Below are 22,828 nucleotides of genomic sequence, written 5' to 3' on the forward strand. Positions count from 1 at the left end.
CTGACTCCACCTTTAACAAAAAGAGCAAAGTGCTAAAAGTTCTACCAAAAGAGTTAGAAAAAACCCTTAAGAGAGCAATTTGTCCTGTAAACTATACCTCTGAGCCTCATCCGCCACCAGTGAGAGTGAGGGGACACCATGGGTGCTATAACAGCAGCCACTAATAGATAGGGCAATAAGCCTATTGCCTCAGCTCCAGGGAACAATGCATTTTATAGAGGGGGTCATTACACAGATTAATCCTTAGCCCACTGACAGCACTGAGCACACATCTGCTTGACTTAGAATGCAGATGTCACACCACAAGTGAACTTTTCGGCCTAATATACTTTGTCTAAATTAGATTTTTTTTTTAAACTGATTGCGAAAAGAAGCCTGTATCCGATGTTGTGTGGTGTGTGTTACTATATTGTTAAAATCTGGTCATTTCTCAGCTTTTCTTTATTTGTCCCCCCCACACACACACACACACACACACACACACACACACAAATACACGGGCTCGCATCACTGACTGGAGGTAAGGTGTGGAGTGTGTGTCTCTATTTGCGGATTCAGCTGGACTTTTTTAGGAGGACCATAAACAGAGCAGCGACACCACCCACAGAGCCAGGCAGGGCCCGCAGACAGAGGGAGAGAGACGGGGGGCGACCCCACACACCCCGGAAGGCCAACTTAAAAAAGAAACATTAGCTATCTTATCTGGGTGAAGGGAGATGCAAGGTCCTCCCACCACACACCACCATAGCCTGCCCTGCACTCTGTTAATTGGGACAAAAATCTTTTATATATGCTTTATTCTAGCCTCCACTTGGACTCTCAATTTGCCATTGTTTTCCCCCATAGAAGATTCACATGCAAGGAACTCTAAACTGCTCATAAATCAAGTGCAAGTTTTTTTCTTTCTTTTTTAATTAATGTTAAAAATGTTGATCAAAGTTATATATTTCAGTGCAAACATGTCAATCTTAAAGGACAAAGTAGTAGACTAGCCTCTTATCATAAAAGTGTGTCTGCTAGTGAGCTGAGATAAGATTAGGCCAACTCCTCAAAATAATTCTAACTTGAAGAAACCAATTGGAAACAAGTGTCAAGATCTCCCCAACCATTCCATCACGCTGCCATAGATTCACCACGTGATGTTTTGGAGTGACACGAGACTTCACCTCAACATCATCCACTGACTTAACAACATGAATACATTTAAGCTCTGTATATTTCAAAGAGCGCCCAGGCAGTGACCTGGAGGAGGCAGCCCTTAAGTTACCCGCTCAGTGAATCACTTCTATAAGGATTAGTTATGGCGCATAACAGACAGACATGGATGGATAGTAAGGCTATTGCTCTATAGCTCTACTCACCGCAGACGAGCAGTAGTAGTGACGCTTGCATCTCTGAGCGGCTCCAGCTGCCTGTGGAATGAGACAGTTTGTGTTCAAGCGGGACATAATTTCACAAACATTCATAGCCTATAGGGTTGAATAAAACGAAATGAATTTAATAGCCTTTTGTAATGTGTGGGTCGGGAACACAGAGAGGTCCTTGAGATAACTTGTTCCGTTATTTTTTTCAATTAGCTATCACCTTTCACGTTATAGAACTGTGTGGGCAGTTCTCCTCCGTGCTGTTTAAACCGGCTAATGAAAAAAAAACAGAACTCCCCTCATATGGTAGGCTAGCTTACTCACAAAGTGTTCAATGTCTTTCTCTTTCTTTTAGTTCAAAAAGTGAGTCAGGAAATCATAGCGCGAGCCTCCACTCACCGTTTATTGGGTCTACTTTCCAGCTGTCCCCCTCTGTGTTGTTATGTTCGGCTCGCTTTACGGTCTCTTTCTCTCTCTAGCTCTCGGTCCACTTGCTGCGGAGTTTGGCGGACAGACAGATGCGAGTGTGAGTGGAGCGACGCTACTGCGATGAGGAGAGAGAGAGAGAGAGAGAGAGAGAGAGAGAGAGAGAGAGAGAGAGAGAGAGCGAGAGAGAGAGAGAGAGAGAACTCCTGCGCGTCGGAGCTGGAAACCCCGGACTGGATTTCCGGAGCGGAGTGGCGCGCGAGCTGCTGGAGGGAGATCAGCAGGTGGATGATGTAGCCTACACACAAACAAAATATGACTTCTTTAAAGGTGCACTATGCCGTTCCAGGGGAGGGGAATTTGTTTATTTTTGGAGAGCCTGCAACTAGGTTACAAAATATATCTTCTCTACGTGTAATTCTTAGTATTGAATAGGCCTAATTATTTAATCATAAATCAAAATTAAATTAGGCTATTTGAGACACCTGCAACCAAATATAATGCTAGAATATGTTTGTAAACTAAATTGTGGCCCTTGCTTCTGTAAACAACAACAGCGAAACAGTAACTAACTTATAAGGTAGCTTTCTAACTCAAAACTGTTCAAGGGATCCACTTGTCCTGTTAAGAAAGGTTGTTTATTCAGTTATGAGAATATACCTAAACAAAGACCTGCTAAGATTCAAGCTACAACTTCAAGAAAGCACCTTGAACAGCCTGCTAAGATCTTATCCGCATCAATTACTACAAGTTTTAAATAACACATTTCTTCATTCTGAAACGACCAATGTGTAAAACACTATATATCATAAACATCCTACTTAAAGGTGCAGTCAGCCATTCTGGAGAAAGCTTGTTGTCAAAATCACATTTTGTCAAATCAGTCAAATATGCCTGTCTTTTAACAATCCGCTAGACTGTGTGTGCGCATGTGAAACATTGGATATTATGCAAAAATGGTGATCTTAAAGTATTAATCGAATAAGATATATGGTCCAATTTCACAATTAATGTAAACATGAGTTCAATATTCAATTTAAATTGAAAATAATTGTTTGTTAAAGCTGTCATACATTTATTTCGTATCATTGAACATGGTATAAGTGGGATAATCTGTGTGTATGCGTGCTTATGTGTGTGTGTGTGTGTGAGAGAGAGAGAGAGAGAGAGAGAGAGAGAGCAGGAATGTGTATGCTATCTGCTGTATTAGATTCCCTTTGATTTGACCCAATGGGAACCCCGTGTGCCCACTCAGAGATCATGCGCTCCCCTGCTGCCTGCTCACAACAACATGGGCCTCAGCCAACAGGTGCTTCTCATGCAGTGCTGGGAGTAAACACAGGTAGTGTGGTAAGCTTGTATATTTCATCCAATGAATTCCTCATGTGTCTACTAAGGTTTATGACTAGAAACATAATGTGAAAAGGCAAGCTATTACATTGTACAAGCGTATTTGATCAGTTATTTCTTTTGGTTCACAGGATGTCTGATGTGCCCAGGTGTTTGAAGCTCACTGCTGGCAAGTAAGGCTGTGTTCTCCTGAACAAAGCCTGCTGTAAATCTCTGTCATATTACACATTCCCTGGGCAGCCCGGAAGACAGCCGCCCTTTGTTAGAGCTCTGGATCCAGTGCCAGCTCTACAACTCAACAGAGAATTATGGCACAGCTCCTTCATATTGAGGACAGCAGGTGAATGAAGGGAAGTAAGACATGAGAATGTATCACTAATGGTATATACTATGGGCTACAGTAGTATCCACGTGGTTGCCAACAGGGAGAAAGGCTTGAGAACTTTTCTGGCAGAGGGCTCATGGTTTTCATGTTAAAAGTGGAGACAGTGATTCTGGAGAATGCTTGTTGTCAAAGTCACTTTTTGTCAAAATCAGTGTATATCGCTTCATGATCCGCTTCCTGTCAGTACTGTGCGCGCTGGAGAAAAATTCTAGTGTTAATACGCAGCCTTGGCTCTGTAAACGGTCATGTTGCTAGCTACAGTGCATGGGTCCCCTTTGTTTACATAACCTTTGTTTACATGCCAGTATACAGAGCCTAGGCTGTGTATAAACACTGGATATTTTTTCAGTGCACAAACAGTATTGACAGATATTGGATAGTGAGGAGATATTCACTGATTTTGACAAAAAGTGATTTTGAAAAAACACGTGTTCTCCAGAATCACTGACTCCACCTTTAACAGGACCCTGGAACGGGCTCAGCTAAATGATCAGTTATCAGTAATGTTATCCATCACCCCTGTGCTTTTCACATTATGACATGTCCCAATGTGGGCTGTGAAAAGTTGGGCAGATAAGGAAGTCCTGTGTCTGTCAGCTCAATTAAAGGTAAAGAGCAGAGATAGAGGCTGAAGAAGGACAGAACACACTGCCTTGCTGGGTATATGGCGCCACCTTGTGACAGTTCATTGGACTTACACATCTACTGCAGCAAAGGTGTATTATTTTACAATACAAAGTGGACACAACATCAACACACAACTTTTTCACATTTATTTGTCTCCATCATCACACCACGGAATGAATATTGCTTATATGAATACAGCATTCATATATCATCAAGAGTATTTTTTGCATTAAAAGATTCAGTTTCACAAATCAATCTTTCCCACATATTTCTTAACGAGAGTGTCATTGTGAATACCATATACTACTGTGGTTAGAATTACAGCAAAAAACACACACACAACCTTTAAAGCAATTTTGGTCAAAATAAGATCATTTCTCTGATAACATACATTGTGATATATTTCTTCTGTATTATTATTTATGAAATCAATTTTACACGGCCTATACACAGCATACAACAAATACTCTCACAGGTCATCCACTTGTCGTAATAGCTTAAAAGACATTAACACCATTAGTGTCGATATCTAGGGGGGGGTGGGGGTGGGGGGTCACACAAAGTGGTACAGTACATAGACAGAGGAAGGTATTTGTGTAAAAAAAAACCTGATATATCAGTGAAGGAATGGAGGTACTGAAGCAGTGTTGTATTTTTTTTTTTTTTACATGGCTGATTCTCTGTCCCAACTCACAGCATCAGTAATACAGCTCTGGACTACAGCAGCAATTGGTAAACAGGGTTATAAGTGTGTAACATTAAAACTTCAACCACAGTTACTGTACTTCTGCACCGCTTCCCTGATCTCGTCACGCACCACTGTGGCGTTTTTCTTCAGCTCGTCCATATCATCGCGCTGCTTCTGCATCCGCTGCTCGTTATTTTTGAACTTTTTCTCCAGTTCTGTAGCACACACACACACACACACACACACACACACACACACACACACACACACACACACACACACACACACAAAGATTACCGCTTTATTACATAAGGTGTTGCTAGTTGCTACAAGGATCAACACAAATCCAAAAGCACAGAGAGAAAATATATGCTTTACAACATTTATTGTATGATAACATTTCTGAGGGTGGTGTCTGAGGTTTCCCAATATATGCACACAAAATAATTTATACTAACTTATTCTACTTTCCTCCATACATTTTATTTAACCAATACAGCTCTTACAACCTGGTAGATATCATTATATTACTGTACTGTGTAGCCCAGCCTAATGCACACAGATCAGCTTCATGTACTCACTCTTGAGTTGCTCTATGCCCTTGCTGGCTTTGTTGAGGAGGTCTTCTGCCTCCTTCTTCATATCCTTGGCCTTCTGGTGAACGTTGACCCCACCTTCGCCCAGAGAGTCCACCTTCGTCTGCAGCTCCTGGTAGCGTTTCTCTGTCTCGTTAAAGTTCTGAGAGATCACACAGTCATTGTTAGCTATATGATTTCACTTTACTGTCAGCTTTTTGATATGGCATTGTCCACACTAGTTCCTTTAAAGCCCTTGTAAACCCAAAATCCACACATTTATTCTAACTATGTCATCTGGAGAGTTTGTTGCATGATAGTAAAGCATTTTGAAAAGAGTAATATACTGTATGTATCAAATTCCAAATGATAGATATTGTCATTTAAGTTTGATGGACTTTACAGAAATTCAGGTTTAGATAAGGCTTAGGGCTATTCTCTGATTCTGATTACACAATAAGTATTTTGAACCAATCACGGCACTCCTCTGCCCCGAACGCTCCATAAAAACAGTGATTGTTGCCATGAAGACCATTTGATAGGCCACACCCACACAGTCCTGTCAAACAAGAAAGCTGTTTTTTAACTCGTTTTTTTTTTCAATCAGATTTCTGTAAAATCTTAGTGAGACACTCAACCTTCATATCATATATTCATTTATTTTTTACTATTTTAGAGAAGGTTTTTACAGAGGCGTTATTACATTTGAGATCAGGACCATGTACCTCACAGCACAAACACACACACACACACGCACGCACGCACGCACGCACGCACGCACGCGCACGCACACACACACACACACACACACACACACACACACACACACACACACACACACACACACACACACACACACACACACACACACAGCACCACTCACTCACCTGCTCCAGTGAGGATGCTACTCGTGTAGCGTTGTTAGCTTGTTCTTTGGCCTCCTTTGCCATCTGTCGGTTGAGCTCTGTCTTGTTCCTCAGAGCCTCCACCCCTAAGGAGAGGTTCATCAATCGCATCATCACATCCATCTGCTTGTCTTCCAGCTGTGTCAGCCTCTCATCCACCTACAACACAATGTCATATGTCAAATACTGAAATACCTACTTCACCGTTGGGAATATGAAGGTATATTGAACTCTAAGATCCTAAGTAGTATAAATGTGCAAAGATTTTTAAATCGGTTCATCCTAGCCTGAGAAAAGGCAGAAAGAGTGTTTTATGGTCTCACTGTCACTGTTAGGATTAACTGGACAGCCGGGCCAAGGGAAGACTGAGGAAAGACTGAAGGAAGAATAACTTCAATCATTATATTATAATAGCGATTTTATAATGATAGAACGCTGGTTCCGTATGGGTGAAGTATTCCTTTAAGTCCCAGGCTCCTCTCAACAATGCAATAGAAGAAGAAAATGCATAAAAGAAACACCTAAAGAGAGCAACACCTGAGACACAAGTGCAGGGATACAGTATTCTACTATAGATGCACAATCTCACATATATAGAGATATGGGAGAGTGTAAAAAGAGAAAGGCAGAGACTGAACTGCATTGCCACATCACAGATACACAAGAAGCGTTTGACAGGATGCTAGACTGTTGCTTCACAGAAAAACATCTTAAAAAGGTGCATTGTGTAACTTTGGGTGTTTCCATAGAGTGAACATTTTCTAAGGTATTCTCATAACTGAAGAACCAAACTTTTCCACACAGGAAAATTGGATCCCTGGAACACATGTGTGTGTATCTAACATTATTTAGTAGGGTATGGGATACTGCTCATTTCTCAGAACATTTATTGACAATTGAGGTCAAAGCAACAGGCAGGCCTTTAGGCGCAGGTGTTATGAGTTCTCCCTGTGACAGTTTAAGGACCGTTGGAATATGGGACACTGTTCTGATGTCCATTACTCCAGTAGGTGGCATCAGCAACACATTTTTACATTCATGAGAGAGGCATTCAGCTCCTTTGATTTGTGCAGAGTTGGTATTTCTAACTGATTTCTATTGTATGATGTTTGAAAGCTCTGTTCATTTGTATAGATTTGTATAAGTCCGTGTTGAACTTCTAAGTATATTGTAAAATAGTGTTTTTTGTTAGGATTGAAAACAAAAATTCCCTTTTTGCGACAACACTGTCAATGCAGCATTTCATGTAATCAGTTATGGTAACAGTAGCCTCATCCAGCTGAAGTGACTGTAATGTGGCCCGACCTACATATGAAACATCCCCTTGGTTTCTCCACTGAATCTATATCTAGATCTATCTATCTATCTATCTATCTATCTATCTATCTATCTATCTATCTATCTATCTATCTATCTATCTATCTATCTATCTATCTATCTATCTATCTATCTATCTATCTATCTATCTATCTATCTATCTATCTATCTATCTATCTATAGGTATCTATCTATCTATAGGTATCTATCTATCTATCTATCTATCTATCTATCTATCTATCTATCTATCTATCTATCTATCTATCTATCTATCTATCTATCTATCTATCTATCTATCTATCTATCTATCTATCTATCTATCTATCTATCTATCTATTTACCATCCATCCATCCATCCACAGAGCACCATAGCACAGGAAAAGGCAATATAACAACATTCAGCTCATATAAATAAAGTGTAACTCAACCATGGCAGAATATGTGTAGGCATTTGTAGGCTACACTTTGCAGTAAACAGCACACACAGCCAGACCCTTACCTCGGCTGTAGCATTCCTTGTGCTGTTCAGGTTGTTGCGGGCCTCCTTCAAGGCTGTGGTGGCTTTGTCTATGGCCTTCTGTGACACATCCAGAGCCTGCTTGGTATTATTGGCCGTATCCTTCACCCCCTCTGCTCGGCTCCTGAACAAAGCCCACCACAAATTAGACAGAGGTTTTTGTTAAGTTCTTCACTTATGACTGAAAGATGTTAGACGCATAGTGAATAAGATTTAACTGTTAGGTACCCATGAAGCATTTGAACAATAACCCAAAGTGACTGCTAATTTAACAACTGTGTAGGAAAATAAAATAAGTCCAAGTACAAACGGGAGTGGCACCAAGAAATCCCCCCCAAATAATTTGTTTTTGTTAAAATTGTTTTTAGATAAATAATTACAATAAGGTGCTACAGCCATATTGATGTGAGTCAATATTCTGGAGACACTGTGCACATTTAAACAGGGCATTAACAGATGTGTTTGTTATTAGATATTACATGTCTCTTTTAGAAGTGATGTATTTGAGGCCACAATCTAAGTAACAGATCAATATCACCAGCTAATGATGGAATACTTCAAAAAGTATTATAATTGTTTTGTAATAACACTACATCTTACAACTTGTGCTTTACAGTAAATAATTAACATACAATAAGATGTAAAACAAGAAAAAGTCATTTAAATATCATCAAATACCATGAGAAAAAAAGTAAGTAAAGTAAGTCTTCTTACTTGGCCTCTTTAGCTTTTTGGAGCAGCTCCTTGGCTGTGCTGATGTGCTGTGAGGTCTGGTTGAAGATGTCCTGGATGTCGGTGATGTTGGAGAGGTTGTCTTTGATCTGCTTGATCATCTGGTCCACTGTGGTCCTGTTGACGGGCAGACTAATGGACAACACCTGACGGGCCACTTTCTCTATGCTCTCTGGATCAGCTCCCTCCTCTGAGAATATAGGGCAAAAACGGCAAGGAAGGAAGGGAACGAATATGAGATAACATGCCAGAGAATACCATACCTGTATGTCAATGCAGACATACTGTTGAGCTTAAGTTAGATTTTTAAGCAGAGGTATTGAGGGTAAAAGCATTGTTTTTTCAAAGATTGTTGTCTATTTTGCTTCTATAACATGTCTTCTTCCATCCTAGTATAGATAGAAGGACCAAAAACTGTACATGCAGGTGTTTATTTATGGAAGATTTTATTAGACTTTGTTTACTGTGAAAGCAAAACAGTTTTGTAAAAGCACAGACTGCAATTGACAAGTGTGAACCAAGATTCACACGTATTTTTATTTGAATAAACCTTATCTGTTTGCATTTGTATATTTCTCCTATAAAACCATCTTTAACAAACATTATCTCAACTTTCTTTCTTTCAAAACTCTGTACTAAACATCTCAACTTCTAAAGCAGTTGCATCACCTAAACGTTCCATAATCATTCTTAGCACTGTTGTGAAGGTTATTACAGAAGGATTAGTTCATATGTTGTTGTTGTCTAATTTATGATACATTTTCTATTATTCATTATAAACATGCCGAAAATGAACAAAGGCTGTATCCTAAATATCTTCTGTTAAAAATGTGTTAAATATTGCCAAATGTGCATATTTATTAGTGGTGGGCCGATAACGGCGTTAACGTGCTGCGTTAACGCCAGACTCTTATCGGCGATAAAAAAAATATCGCCGTTAATCTCTTGTTCCTCTTATTTTAGCGCGGATGTATACCTGGCCGAATTGCACTGTAGTGCACTGCCCACGAGTCAGAACGAGTCCGACTTCGCACCTGTGTAGCCTACCACATCAAACGTAACGTGCTGACATGGATGCAGCTAGGAAGCCGCCGGGTTTGCTTCAGGGAAAATGTATTTTTAAGAAGCTTCCCAATGGAAACCTCGACAAGACCAAGGTTGTTTGCACCTTGTGCAATGCGGAATTGGTTTACTGTAGGAGTTCTAACAGTCTGTGTTCTCGGAAGCTGCCGGGGCATGCGTGTGTGCAATGGGAGAGCTTTGTGTGGAGAGAAAAAAAAGAGGCAAGGGAAATCGCCAAAGCCAATGCATAGCCTCGACTCATTAAAGGTTGAAAATCACTGAATTACACAACATGTAGGCTAGCCTATGGCTTAAGGCTATGGAAATCATTATGGAAACAATATTTTTTTTTATCAGTGATAGCTCAGCTGATCTCGTTGCTGTAGAGACCACGTCCGTCCGCTTTGTTTGACAACTGACAGAGCTGCCAAGTCTCACCCTTTTGGCCGTGAGACACACTCATATCAACCAGCTCACACTCTCACACGCTAGCCTACAACTCAAATTTCTCACGCGGAGAAGTTAATCCCCAAAATAACGATTGTTTTGCGGGACTTTTATTTTGACAGTCTTATATTGAAAAGCTAACGGACATGAGTTCCGTGACATCCTCTTTCTGCACGCAAGTTAACTTGATGCATTAGGTGTGCACCTGCACAGGAGATGAGCCCCTGGTCTGATGCGCCACCTGGCTTGAGAAACACGTTCTCAAAGACTTACTTTTGGCGCTTTTCCACCGCATGGTATCAGCTCGACTCAACTCGCATTTTTGGCTTTTCCACCGCAATTTCATGGTACCTGGTACCACGTAGCGGCTGCTTTTTTGGTATCGCCTCGCTCTAGGTTCCAAGCGAGCTGAGCCGATGCTAAAAGGTGACGTCGGCAGACGGCCGGCCACTGATTGGCCAGAGACTATTGTCTGGCCAATCAGTGGCCAGAGACTACCGGCTTCATTCTGTTGTTTATTCTCCCCAACTCTCCGGGACTTTTGAGTGTATTTACGCCGCGTGCAGCCTTCTCTGGCTCTCTTTCATTTGATTTGCATCACAGATCTGAATTTATTTTCCATATATTCGCTAAGCTCACCCAGTGTTGGTTGTTGGGGAAGTTACTTATCATACGAGAGGAGACATGTAGGGCAGCTAGCAGCTAGGCTAATAGTAGCCAGCTGGGACAGACATGATAGCGAGCGATTACATTACAAGCCTCGGACTGAACTGATTACCTCAATAAAATATTCAGGCTGAGACACGGCTTGCATTTGAAAACACGTATCCTGAAACAAGCACTAAACAGTCAACTTTATCATGCCCGTGCTTACGTGCATAGGGATGTACGTGACGCATCCCTACAGCTGACTGTGTGGCAGTCACACATCGGGACAACAACCATTCCTTTTAATGGCCCGTAGCAATATTCTTCTACTTCTTTTAGCAAACAGATACAAGGGGGGTATTTCTTAAACATTTTTCATCCGTGTTCTTGGCGGTTGGTTCAGTTAATAGTGCAACACTGCTCGCAATTTCTGCTCTGCTACTTTGCTCCGGAGTAGGCTTCCAGCCCCTTACGACGACCCCGCCCACGTTCAGCAGGTACTATTTGCGGTGGAAAACGACCCGTGCTGCTACCAAACCAAGTTGAGTCGAGTCCAGTTGAGTCGAGTCGAGCTACATTTGCGGTGGAAAAGCGCCATTTGAGTCATTATTTAGGGAGCACACACATATTATGAATGAATTCAAATGAGCCATTTTAATCTAGATTAATTCCAAAATTAATCTAGATTAATCTAGATTAAAAAAATTAATCTATGCCCACCTCTAATATTTATTCAAACATTTCTGTAAAAAATGCAATGGCAAAAATAATAGTTAAAATGTAAGTAATCAACTGGCAAAGTGACTTGACTGTTCACCTGCAGTGTCTCGCCTTAAACTGACAAGCATTAAAATAACAAAACATCAACGTACCAGTGAGAAATTCCCTGATGGTCTTAATGAAATCTTTGAGCTTCTTGTTGTTCTGCTCAAAGTGCTCCTTCTTCTTCTGGGCTTTCTCTAGCGTGCTCACAGCTTGGTTCTTCACATCCTGTGTTATGGAGGCTATCTCCTGGAGCTGGACACATGGGAAACACACACACACAAGTCAAGTCAACAGAGACATAGCCTTGCGTTCCAATCCCCATACTTCTCTGCTATTTAGTATGGTAGAAAAAGATTTAAGATGTCCAAGTTCTTGTGGTCAGATGCAGCATGCTTAAAAATACAGGGATGCAAACTACATCTGTTCGGGATTTTTAGTGTGGAAATTAGGATGCTTTTTGGGATCAACAGAGCCTCAGAGTGAAAACAACCAGCGATCCGACGGATATTAGCAAGAGGCAAGATCACGGCCCAATATTATGATGAAATAAATAAGTAAAAGAATGTCCCTATAGTATGCCTGCTGCATGCTAACTAGATTATTTTCATGTTCAGCTGTATGTAGTATAGTATGTAGAACATAAAAAATAAATAGTATGTGATTTAGAATGCAGCCTTGGTTCTTTCTTATCTCCATGATAGCTAATAATGGATAACTTGAAAAATCAAATAGTTTGAATATTGCACGCTACCTTTCTGGCCACGCCCTGCAGCTCCACACTGGCTGTGTTCAGACTGTCTGTGGCGTTCCTGGCCAGGTTGAGTGCTCCTACAGAGGCGCTCACTGTGCCGTTGCATCCCTCACCTCCACACACACGCTCGCCCTGGTCGTCTCTGCAACCGGCGCCCCCACACGGGCTGTCCGGGCAGCTGCCATTGACACTGGTGTTGCTGTGACCGCCACATACCTGGAGGGGAACAACAAATTCATTCTTGACTTTAAAGAAATGATTGGGTCAAAAGCAGAGGTGTCTCAAACCCCAACAGGTAAAGGTGGACTCAGCGATTCCATGTAAACAAAGGGGGCCCACCATAGCTAGCAACATGCCTGTTTACAGAGCCTATGCTGTGTATCAACCCTCCATTCTTTTTCAGCCCACAGGAAGTAGGTACAGGTAGTGAATATTGGGAGATATCCACTGATTTTGATAAAAAGGTAGTTTAACAACAAGCATTCTCCAGAATCACTGGCTCCACCTTTAATGGTAACGAGCTACGTTTCAGAAAGACATCCAGGGTTTATACACATCCCACCATCAAATGGCTGCACAGATTTCTTATGCAACGATTCCAATCCAACATTAATACTGCACACATTCACATCACCTGCATGAAGTAACACATGGTTGATGTGGGCCTACCTTGTGACTGAGGTGATGGACCTTCTTGTCCAGGTCGTGTGCTTTGTGCTGCAGCTCGTGTAGTGACTTGTTGTGCGCGGCCAGAGCCTTGAGGAACTGGTCCTTCCTGTCCTTCAGCAGGTCTTCAGTGCGGGCGCGGGTTCCTTTAGACTGTTCCACCGGACTGAGAGGACCAGACACGGAAGAGTTGCATTTCTGCTCAGCCTCCAATGACTCTCTGTAGGACTTCTTCACTTTCTCAAACTGATCTGTGAGCGAAAAAGGAGCAGTTTTTTTTTATTTAAATTTTTAATTTTCTATACAAATGTTGTTAATTATACCTTAAAGGTGCTGTAAGCGGAATGGTTCTTTTAGCTAACTTCCTGTCAGTTACTGCAGTTAGCAGTCCCCTCGCTCGTCCCTACGTCACCACATTAATGCACTGCGGTCTTCAAGCAGCAAGTTATCTAGCATCATCTCAGATCCACAAGTGTGATAAAACATGATAAAAACCATCAAAACAGACATTGGGAAGGATTTTTATGTAAGTGATCACTGTATGAATAAACACTTTACACTTATATTAACATAAATAAACCGCTTGCTTCACCTTTGATAACACTCGCAATATGTTACATGCCACATTTTGTAATACACAGTCTGAGCTGAATTATTTCAGTAATACATTTCTCCGCATTTTATAATAAATGATTACATACCGGTAATGCACCATATTATTACATTTTCATTTAGAAAAAAAAGTGCTACCCCCACATTTTGTAATAAATAACCACAATATGAAATAGTTTCACAGAGAACAGAGAAATGTATTACATATAGCTTTCTTACATAATGCGTTGTGATAACAGAATGCGTTGCTACATACAGAATTTGAGATTTATTCTTTTCACAATATTTTGCAGTAGCTTTTAAAGAGGTTAACTCAATTGGAATGTGGACACTTGATGACTTAGTAGGCTTTTTGATTTGTATCCATGAAGTTCTGTATCAGATTTTTAAAAGTTTGCTTCTTACTCTATAGAAATCATGATATTTTTTCAGAGCTTAGTTGCTAACCTGCAAACCCTGATGTGAGGTAGTCATCCAGCAGGCGTCGTTTGGCGGCCACGGTGGTGTTGAGGTCTCTGAGCTCTCTCTCCAGGTTACTCAGTATCCGTTTCACTGCCGTCTCCTCGTCTGCTGTGGCGTTTAGCTCCCGGGACACGCCCATTAGACGGCCGTCAGTCAGTGCGATCTCAACCCTGCAGCACATGCAACATGGGATTTCATATAATATATATTAGGGCTTTAACAATACATGTATTTGGACCGAAACAGTCACAATACAGGCACTTACGAGTTGTTCCAGAGGTGAACCGCGATCCACAATTATGGCGTAAATAGCGTTAATATGACGTACATAATGCCGAGTGTACAAGCTTGTGTTGATTGTGGTGCGGAACTTACACTTTTACTTGAGAAGTATTATTGGAGAACTTGGTTGTTTGCAGCAGTATTTTAATTTTTTTTTAAATTGTAGTTAATGCTGCACTTGTACTTTTATTCCAGAAGATATTTTATTATTCTTTTTATATATTTATTTAAAAATATTTGTATACATTTTATTTGTATGTTTCATTTCATTTGAAACACTTGCTGAGTTGCTGACAGCCAACCGATGTTTACCTGTTATTGTTTAACTAATACAACTCATGTTCTTTATTACAAACAAGCACTGTTTGAATTTTTCCCTCTTAACTGAGAATCAAACCGAAAAACAGTGTCTTCAAAAACCGAGGTACGTACCGAACCTGGACTTTTTATATACCGTTACACCCCTACTAGTATCTTGGCAGCTGGTGACAATTGATCATTTCGTTGCTGGTAATTTCATTGCGCTGTACTTGTGACATGTGTAATGACAATAAAGCCTATTCATAAAGTCTATTCATAAAGTCTATTCATAATACTGTATATCAAACCCTGATGCACATCCATCCAAAGCCCTCACCTGAGGTCATCGATGCTCTGTCCGATCAGAGTGTGTATCCTGTCACTGTCCTGCTGGCTGATCAGCCCCCTCACCAGCTCCAGCTTGGCCTCCAGCTCTTTCATGCGTGTGTCCCCGGCCCCGGGAGGACTCAGCCCGTTCTCCAGGATCTTCTGCACTAGATACTGGATGTGTTCCAGGTCTCTCTTCACCTGACACACTGCGTCGTCCCACAGCTGGAAGCAGGCGTGACACTGCGCACACTGGGGGAAGACTCCAGTGAAGCCCCGGGCACATTCGTCACAGCGCTGCCCGGCCACCCCCTCCCTGCACTCACATTGCCCAGTCGCACGCTCACACTGGGCCATCTCCGAGCCCTGAGGGTGGCAGTTACACTCTGCAGGGTGGAAAAGACAAGCGGGAGGACAAAGGAGGAGACTTTTTATTTATTATTTGTATAGAAAATGCCACTAGTAAGCTGAAGTAAGGGCATATGTTCAATCCTGTTCACAAGGGGTAATTGCGGCTTTGGCTAAGCAGGTAGGGTGGTCGTTAAGTGATTGAGGGTTGGTGGTTCAATCCCAGCCACATGACCAAGTGTCCCTGGGCAAGACACCAAACCCCAAATTGCACCAGATGGCTGCTGCCATTGGTGTGTGAGTGTGTGTGAATGGGTTAGTGAGAGAATAACAATGTAGTTAGATAAAAAAAAATCGCCTTAGAGTTTCTGATGGGCAGCAACCTCTGCCATCAGTGCGTGAATGGGGTGAATGTGATCGAACTGTAAAGTCCAGTACAACTAGAAAAGTGCAGTAAAAAAAAATACAAGTTACATTTACCATTGGAATAGTTTTATAGTATTATTCAGTGTGAGTTACCTTGACACTGCACTCGGGGGTCTCCCCAATGGAACTGCTCACACTCGGTGCACTGTTTCCCTCCAAAGCCTGGAATACAGTGGCACTGGCCTGTGAACTGTGGATAACAAGAGACGGATCAGCATTTTCTAGTAAATTGTAAGACAAACTTTCATATTTTCTGCTTTTATCGGTGCATTCCTCACCATGTTGCAGTGAGTTCCCAGGGCGTGTTGCGGGTGGCAGCCACAGGGCTCACAGCCTCTATCCTGGCCGTAGTTCCAGTGGTTGGGGGCACACTGGTCACAGTTGTGTCCTGCCACGTTCTCCCTGCAGGGGCAGGCTCCAGTCAGCCTGTCACAGTCACACTGGCCCTCAGAGCAGGCAGAGTGGATGGTGCCAGCGCTCACACAGGTACAGCCTGGTAAGAGGAACAGATATTCACCATGACCTCCACGATAATACATTTGCCCTGCCTTCCAATACCCATACTTCCCTGCTTTCTAGTATGGTAAAAAAATGTTTGAAAGCCTCCATATGAAAACATCCAGGGATGCAATGGATATATAAGCAAGATGCAAGATCAAGGCAAAATGTTATGAAGAAATAAACAAGGACGAATATGTCCCAATTGTATGCCTACTGCATGCTAACTAGATTATTTTTATGATCAGCTGTAGTATGTAGAATAGAAAAAAGAAAGAGGATGCGATTTGGAACGCCGCCTTAGGTGATGGTGTAATAGGGCATCAACAATTACATAAACATTGCGGGCAAAATAATCCAATTTGAGTTTTGTAAGTTATCAAAACTTAAAAAAAGAATAGGAGAATTTATATAGATAGTACTTTAATATTGGCCATCATTACTCACGTCTGCAGTCGTGGGCCAAGGCGTTGCCAAAGTAGCCGTTTTGACAGTGGGCACAGGCGGGCCCGTCTGTGTGGTAAAGGCATTTGAGGCACCGTCCGGTCCTGGGGTCACATGACTCAGGGTTCTGGGTGTCGATGTTGCCGTTGCAAAGACACGGAAGACACTGTCCACCGGGCCGCTCGGGGTCCCCATAGTAACCAGGGGCACACTGGTCACAGCGGGACCCTGTAGGGAAGAAATAGTTATTGAATATTTACTGGCAGAATCAGACAGTTTGTATCTTATGTACACTCTGAACGGTTTCTAACTATGGATTCAACGTTATGCAGATTTCTATTTATTTTTATGCCAGCTCAAGAAATGGATTGTAAAAAACCTATCATGCTCACTTTAGTTTAGCTTAAGAATTCTTCTTTTTATTGGTTCTTTTTTTGTCCAAATGACTGTAATTCTGAAAGGGCAAATGGTTATTTCATGTGTAGCGTATGTGCGTTTTGATATGATAAGTATAATATTTTAAATTTTGTTGTGTTGTGTATGTATTGTTTTCTGTGTTGACCTGCACAGGGTCTGCAGATTTAAAATGAGCTAACTGCTACAATCTGGTACAAAGCATACTCTCTCTGTGAGATTAATGTTATTTTTGTACATGTTCCCTGACAAATAAACTAAACTAAACTGTATATAATTGTGTATTGTCTAATAACATAACAAGGTCAGTTGACCTAGAGAAGATTAAAAAAGTGATTGACATGTATAAATAACTTTGAAGTGAATGTGTGTGCAGTGTGCTAGCTTCTTACCAGTGTAGCCTTCTTTGCAATTGCAGATGATCTGGTTGGAGGTGTGGTCTGCCTGACAGGAGTGTCCGTTGTAGTGATCCGAGCCGGGGTTACCGGGGCAGGGGCACGGCCGACAGTGCTCCCCTGAACCAAGCACCGGGTTCCCAAAGAACCCATCCACACAGCTGGGACATAAGAGGGAGACATTTGGTATTAGTCTGATGAATAGCAACAAAGTAAAAACACAAACAGACATACCTAACCTTCATATCTCTTCACGCCCTAGCCCCATCCAACTCTCAGACCTCCTCCACTCCTCCACATTGGCCTCAGTTAACTTTGTCCCCTTCCATTTAGCGACAAATTTATTTTAATAATATATATTTTTTGTTTTTATCTATTTTTTTATTTTCAGTCCTTGCTTGTGTTACTACTTTCATCTCATCCACCTGTACTTTTGTAAAGCGTCCTTAGGTTTCTTGAAAGGCGCTATATAAAACTATAAAGCTATTATCATTATCACAAAGTGAAGTGTGACAGTGAGGTGTGCTTACTGTTGACAGAGGTGCCCTGCTGTGTAGTCCCTGCAGGCTATACACTCCCCTGTGTGGGGCTCACAGTGGTCTGTGTGGCCGTTACACTGACAGGGGCTGCAGGAGGGGAAGCCCCACTGGCCCGGCTGGCAGTCAGAGCACTGGCGCCCCATGGCTCCCGGCCTGCACTCACACTGACCGGTGGCCGGGTCACACTGGTGGCTCACTGAACCCTCAGAGTGGCAGTCACAGGCTGGACACAAGGAAGGCATTTCAAAGGTTAACTCACTTTTTATATTGACAACCACCAGGTGTGCTTATTACTGGAATAAGAAAGGCAAAATATGCTATTAAAGGTGCATTATGCAGTTTCAGAGGAGGGGGATATGTTTACATTCGCAGAGTCTCCAGTAAGTTTACAAAACATTTTTACTCCATATGTAATACACAACACATTTCATTGCAGGGAGAACCTGGTTAATATAGGTTTGACAGACTCACCAGTGCAGCCGTTGACTCCAAAGCCGTAGGTTCCAGGGGCACACTGGTCACAGGTTCGCCCCATCACGTTGGCTTTACAGCGACACTGACCTCCCACTCTGGCACACTCCCCACTGAGGGAGCCCTGAGGGTCACACTCACAGGCTGCACACAACAACACACAACAACACACAAATGATCACACAATTATTATGATTGTTTAAAATGTTCTAACTTCTAATCAGAATCAGAAACACTTTATTGATCCCTGGGCGGAAATCCTTTTGTTACAGTTGCTCCAATTCAGAATAGAAACAGGTAAATGAAACAAGCATAAAGAATATATGCAACAATATAAATCTAATAAAAGTAATATAAGAATAAGTTTATACGTGTGAACATTATACTACACAATGTAAATACTGGCAATGACTAGATTAGGCTATATGAGATATGTAAAACGTTTGCTCCAGCATCCTCTAAATCTGTGCTTGTTTCGTTTGTGCATTTTTCCATCTATACTTACCAATAGCACCATCGTGAATGATAGATGAAATACTACAGATGAGTTTGGAGCACATCTCAGCCAGGGCGGGCATGGGCGTGATCATGAAGGAATCCAGACACATGTAGCGGATCATCTCCTCCCGCCGCTGCTCCGCCTCGGGCTCAATGCCTTGGAAACCAGGAAGCTCAGTGTATTTGGGGATCAGAACCAGCTATTGGGGGGGAAAAACAGGAGGGATTGTCCTGTAGTTAAAGCTATGTATGGATGTAAATATGTTGGATAATGAGCCATAGTAAAGCCAACAATTATATTGCACTAAAGACAGAATATAGCAATCGAAAATGGGTTTCACAGAGATAACAACTCATAGCTCAGAGGTCAGGTTTTTTGAATTTTTTAGATTTTTTTTTTTAGAAATGTGCTTTATTTTAAAGGTGCAATATGCAGTTTCAGGGGACTGCAAAGCTTCCAGGAAGTTTACAAAACATATATTCTATATGTAATTCTAGTATTATTTTTAATTATTATTATTTCAATCTTAAAGCTACTACGAGTAAGTCGGCACGTTGGCGACACCTTTGAACAAAAGCGGTAGTATTTTTACGACGCCAGCTGTTTTCTAGCTCGTGCGGGGAGAGCAAGATTCAAATAATCAGGAAGCAATATGGTGCGTCTCCGTGTGTTGAAAGTGTGAGGGCACCGGACTCTTTTCGGCTTCCAGAGAGTGGTTAGTGACACAGCATCAACTAATGCCAGTAAGTGCTAAACACACCTGATTGCAATGAGTTGATGCATTGTCACCTCTCACGTAGCTGAACGAGTCCGTGTCCGTCAGATGGCAGTTAGTTAGTAGTCTATGGATCACGATGAGGTAATGTGTTTATGTTGTTGTAAATAATGACTATTTCAGATGAATAATGGTCATCTGATGATGCTGGTGAGGCAAAGTAAACTGTGTTTTAGTAGGCTACCGCTCATTCATTTAGGAGTAAACACTGCAGTCTAGGTTCGCTCCGTGAAATTGTGTATACGTTGCTTGGCAACGCCCTCCCGCCCGCCTATCACTATCACACTCCTTTTAGCTTTTCTTCATTGCATTTTCTTTTTTTTCTTTGATGGTTCAGCCCCGTTATCAGTCATTATGACTACAAACAACTGTCTCAAACAAGGCTCCCGCTTCCCTTCCCTCACCTGGAGCCATAGGCTTCTCAATTCACGTTGCTGCGCCACACTGAAATCTGCGACCAATGCGGATATGTGACCATAGAGCATGCACGCGTGAACCGAAAATCGGACTGGGTGTACGACCAGATCAAATGCAGTAATAAAAACTATATAAAAACGTCTTTCTTTGCACTGATGGTCTCGTTTGCTGTTAAAGGTAATTTATGATTATGAGAGGAAACATGAGGCTGTTTAAAAGATATTTAAATGTTACTCGTTGCCGCTTTAATATCATTAATCAAAACCATATAATTTTGATGCACTTGGAACCCAACCTTAATCTGTTTTTAAACCAAACTGTGGGGCCCTGCTGCTGTGAACAACAACAGTGAAACAGTAACTTTTGAAGTAGCTTTGTAACTTCAAGCAGTGTTCCAGTGATCCAATTTTACTTTGAGGAAAGTTAGTTTGTTCAGCTGTGGAAATAAACCTTACAAAATGTGCTCTTCTCTGACGCACCCAAGGTTACATAGTGCACCTTTAACAAGTCATAGTGATCTAAAAAATTACTTTAATGTCTCTATTTATTTATTAATTAATCTTTAAATAATTTATTGTTAAAGATGATCCCAAGTCTACATAAATTCAACGGTTCCGTTTCCACCACTAGGGGGAACCATAATGGTGTGACGCAATGAAATGATGTCCTGAAATTATTGTTGTGTCATTCTTAAATGTAACCTCATTACAGCTGCATTACTAAAGGCTCTGTTAAAGCCATGGTGATGTAGGCTTCCTTTCAAACAGACTTAAGGTGTGTAATGATAATGAATGACATCCTATGAGCTTACCGAGTCAATCAGAATGAAGGCGGTGAGGTGTCTGTGCGTGACCCCATGACGCTGGAACCTGATTGCCACCACGTAACGATTGCTGGGCTCGAAACAGAATGGCCTGGGCATCTGGATGTATCTGGAAAAACATCATGCAAAACAAAACCATTGAATAGATAAATACATACAGTGCATCTATACTCATACATGCCATAGTGTGTCTGATTCTAGTGCGATTGCATATCTCCTTTTATTTCTCTCTTCTTCTGCCCTACAACACTCGCCTGTTCATAAGATCCAGCAGCAGAGTTAAACACATGACAATTCTTCATCTGCCTTATGCTGACCAATCAGCAGTGGCTACAATATGTTCATTGACCGATGACATAATTGCATACTGCTGACATGCTTTATTTTTACATTTTCTTCAATGTTTTCTATCAATGATCCGAGTTTCATAGAAGGACCGATAGAACAGGGCATTAATACAGTGATAGAGCCTTTCTTCGTTTCACCCACTTAGATGGACAAATATTTAGTTATTATTGTACATTAAAGATAAAACTATACATTTGCTTTTAAAATTGTAGTTGAATTTCTACATGTGATCAAATTTTTTGGAATTTTTTAAAACTTTTTAACAACAGTGTTTGTCTGTCATTTTAACGTACGCTTTGGCATTAACAGCTGACGGCTACACAAACATGATGTGCAATACAATTGATTTTGTATCTTTTTGAGTTTGCAAAATTAAACATATCAACTCTATCTGTTGTCAATGTTGTTTGTATTCCATGGTATTTCCTTCTTTAATGCCTGACTTGTTGTCTCTTTCTAAAGCACCCACTGTTAACCAGGGGGGACTCTCTACCTGCGTTCGGCTCCCCACCTCTATGCCTGTGTTTTGGGCTAACTTTGCTAATTGGTTTTGGCTGACAGACCAACCATAGAAGAGAATGGAAGCAAGCTACGGTCCGCTGAGACAGCCAGATCCGGGCAGGGCCTGACCTCTTAGTTCCAGATGAGCTGAGGCTCTGAAAAGGCTTTTCAGCAGCTTGAAACTAAACAGTCTTAGTGTTAGTCTTTCCCTGTGCTTTATCTTAGATCCTATTATTGCTTCCCTGATTCCTCTCTAGGGATAATTAACACCTAATAAAGTCTGATCTGCAGTAATCTGTCTAAAGGGCTGACTTTGAAGTGCAATAAGCTATTCATATCAAAAGATCAATATAATGGAAAACACTGCTTTGTCATCATTTAATATGAGTTCAAGTGAATGACGTTCGGCCTAAATGAACAGGCATGTAAAAGGAGGCAACTTGAGAACAGTTAACTGTCTCCGTGGTATGACTTGGGGTGTGTCATGAATCAAGAAAAGTGATCTCTTTTGTACAACTAAATGTGGCATACCCCAAGGTACAATACTCGGTCCACTGCTTTTTAGTCTAATTATTGAGGATTTGTTTTGAAGCTGCCCCCTGGCCAGGTTCCAGCTTAACACAGATGATACAATGATGTATACATCTGCCAAGTCATCTAGCAAGGCCGCTGAGGTCCAAACTGTATGCCTGGATGATGTCCATCCGTGGCTGGAACCTATT

The 22,828-nt window shown here is 41.5% G+C and overlaps 1 protein-coding gene across 1 annotated transcript in view; it reads right to left on the reverse strand.

Moving 5' to 3' along the window:
- Positions 1 to 4,538: 4,538 nt before the first annotated feature.
- The window catches only part of lamb2l (laminin, beta 2-like), a gene marked incomplete at its 5' end in the record, with an annotated part of 39,981 nt that continues 21,691 nt past the window's right edge, over positions 4,539 to 22,828 (reverse strand). Inside the window, 18 exons of the mRNA XM_080030774.1 lie at positions 4,539 to 5,055; positions 5,422 to 5,578; positions 6,303 to 6,479; positions 8,137 to 8,278; positions 8,869 to 9,076; positions 11,916 to 12,060; positions 12,560 to 12,775; positions 13,229 to 13,476; positions 14,285 to 14,469; positions 15,219 to 15,594; positions 16,076 to 16,172; positions 16,261 to 16,475; positions 16,928 to 17,152; positions 17,731 to 17,894; positions 18,264 to 18,495; positions 18,744 to 18,887; positions 19,249 to 19,441; positions 21,246 to 21,366. Of these exons, the coding sequence (XP_079886900.1) occupies positions 4,919 to 5,055; positions 5,422 to 5,578; positions 6,303 to 6,479; positions 8,137 to 8,278; positions 8,869 to 9,076; positions 11,916 to 12,060; positions 12,560 to 12,775; positions 13,229 to 13,476; positions 14,285 to 14,469; positions 15,219 to 15,594; positions 16,076 to 16,172; positions 16,261 to 16,475; positions 16,928 to 17,152; positions 17,731 to 17,894; positions 18,264 to 18,495; positions 18,744 to 18,887; positions 19,249 to 19,441; positions 21,246 to 21,366 (3,382 nt within the window). The 3' untranslated portion in view covers positions 4,539 to 4,918. The remainder of the gene's footprint in view (positions 5,056 to 5,421; positions 5,579 to 6,302; positions 6,480 to 8,136; positions 8,279 to 8,868; positions 9,077 to 11,915; positions 12,061 to 12,559; positions 12,776 to 13,228; positions 13,477 to 14,284; positions 14,470 to 15,218; positions 15,595 to 16,075; positions 16,173 to 16,260; positions 16,476 to 16,927; positions 17,153 to 17,730; positions 17,895 to 18,263; positions 18,496 to 18,743; positions 18,888 to 19,248; positions 19,442 to 21,245; positions 21,367 to 22,828) is intronic.

Source organism: Ammodytes marinus (assembly GCF_949987685.1).
Source record: "Ammodytes marinus genome assembly, chromosome: 7".
Taxonomy (NCBI): Eukaryota; Metazoa; Chordata; class Actinopteri; order Uranoscopiformes; family Ammodytidae; genus Ammodytes; species Ammodytes marinus.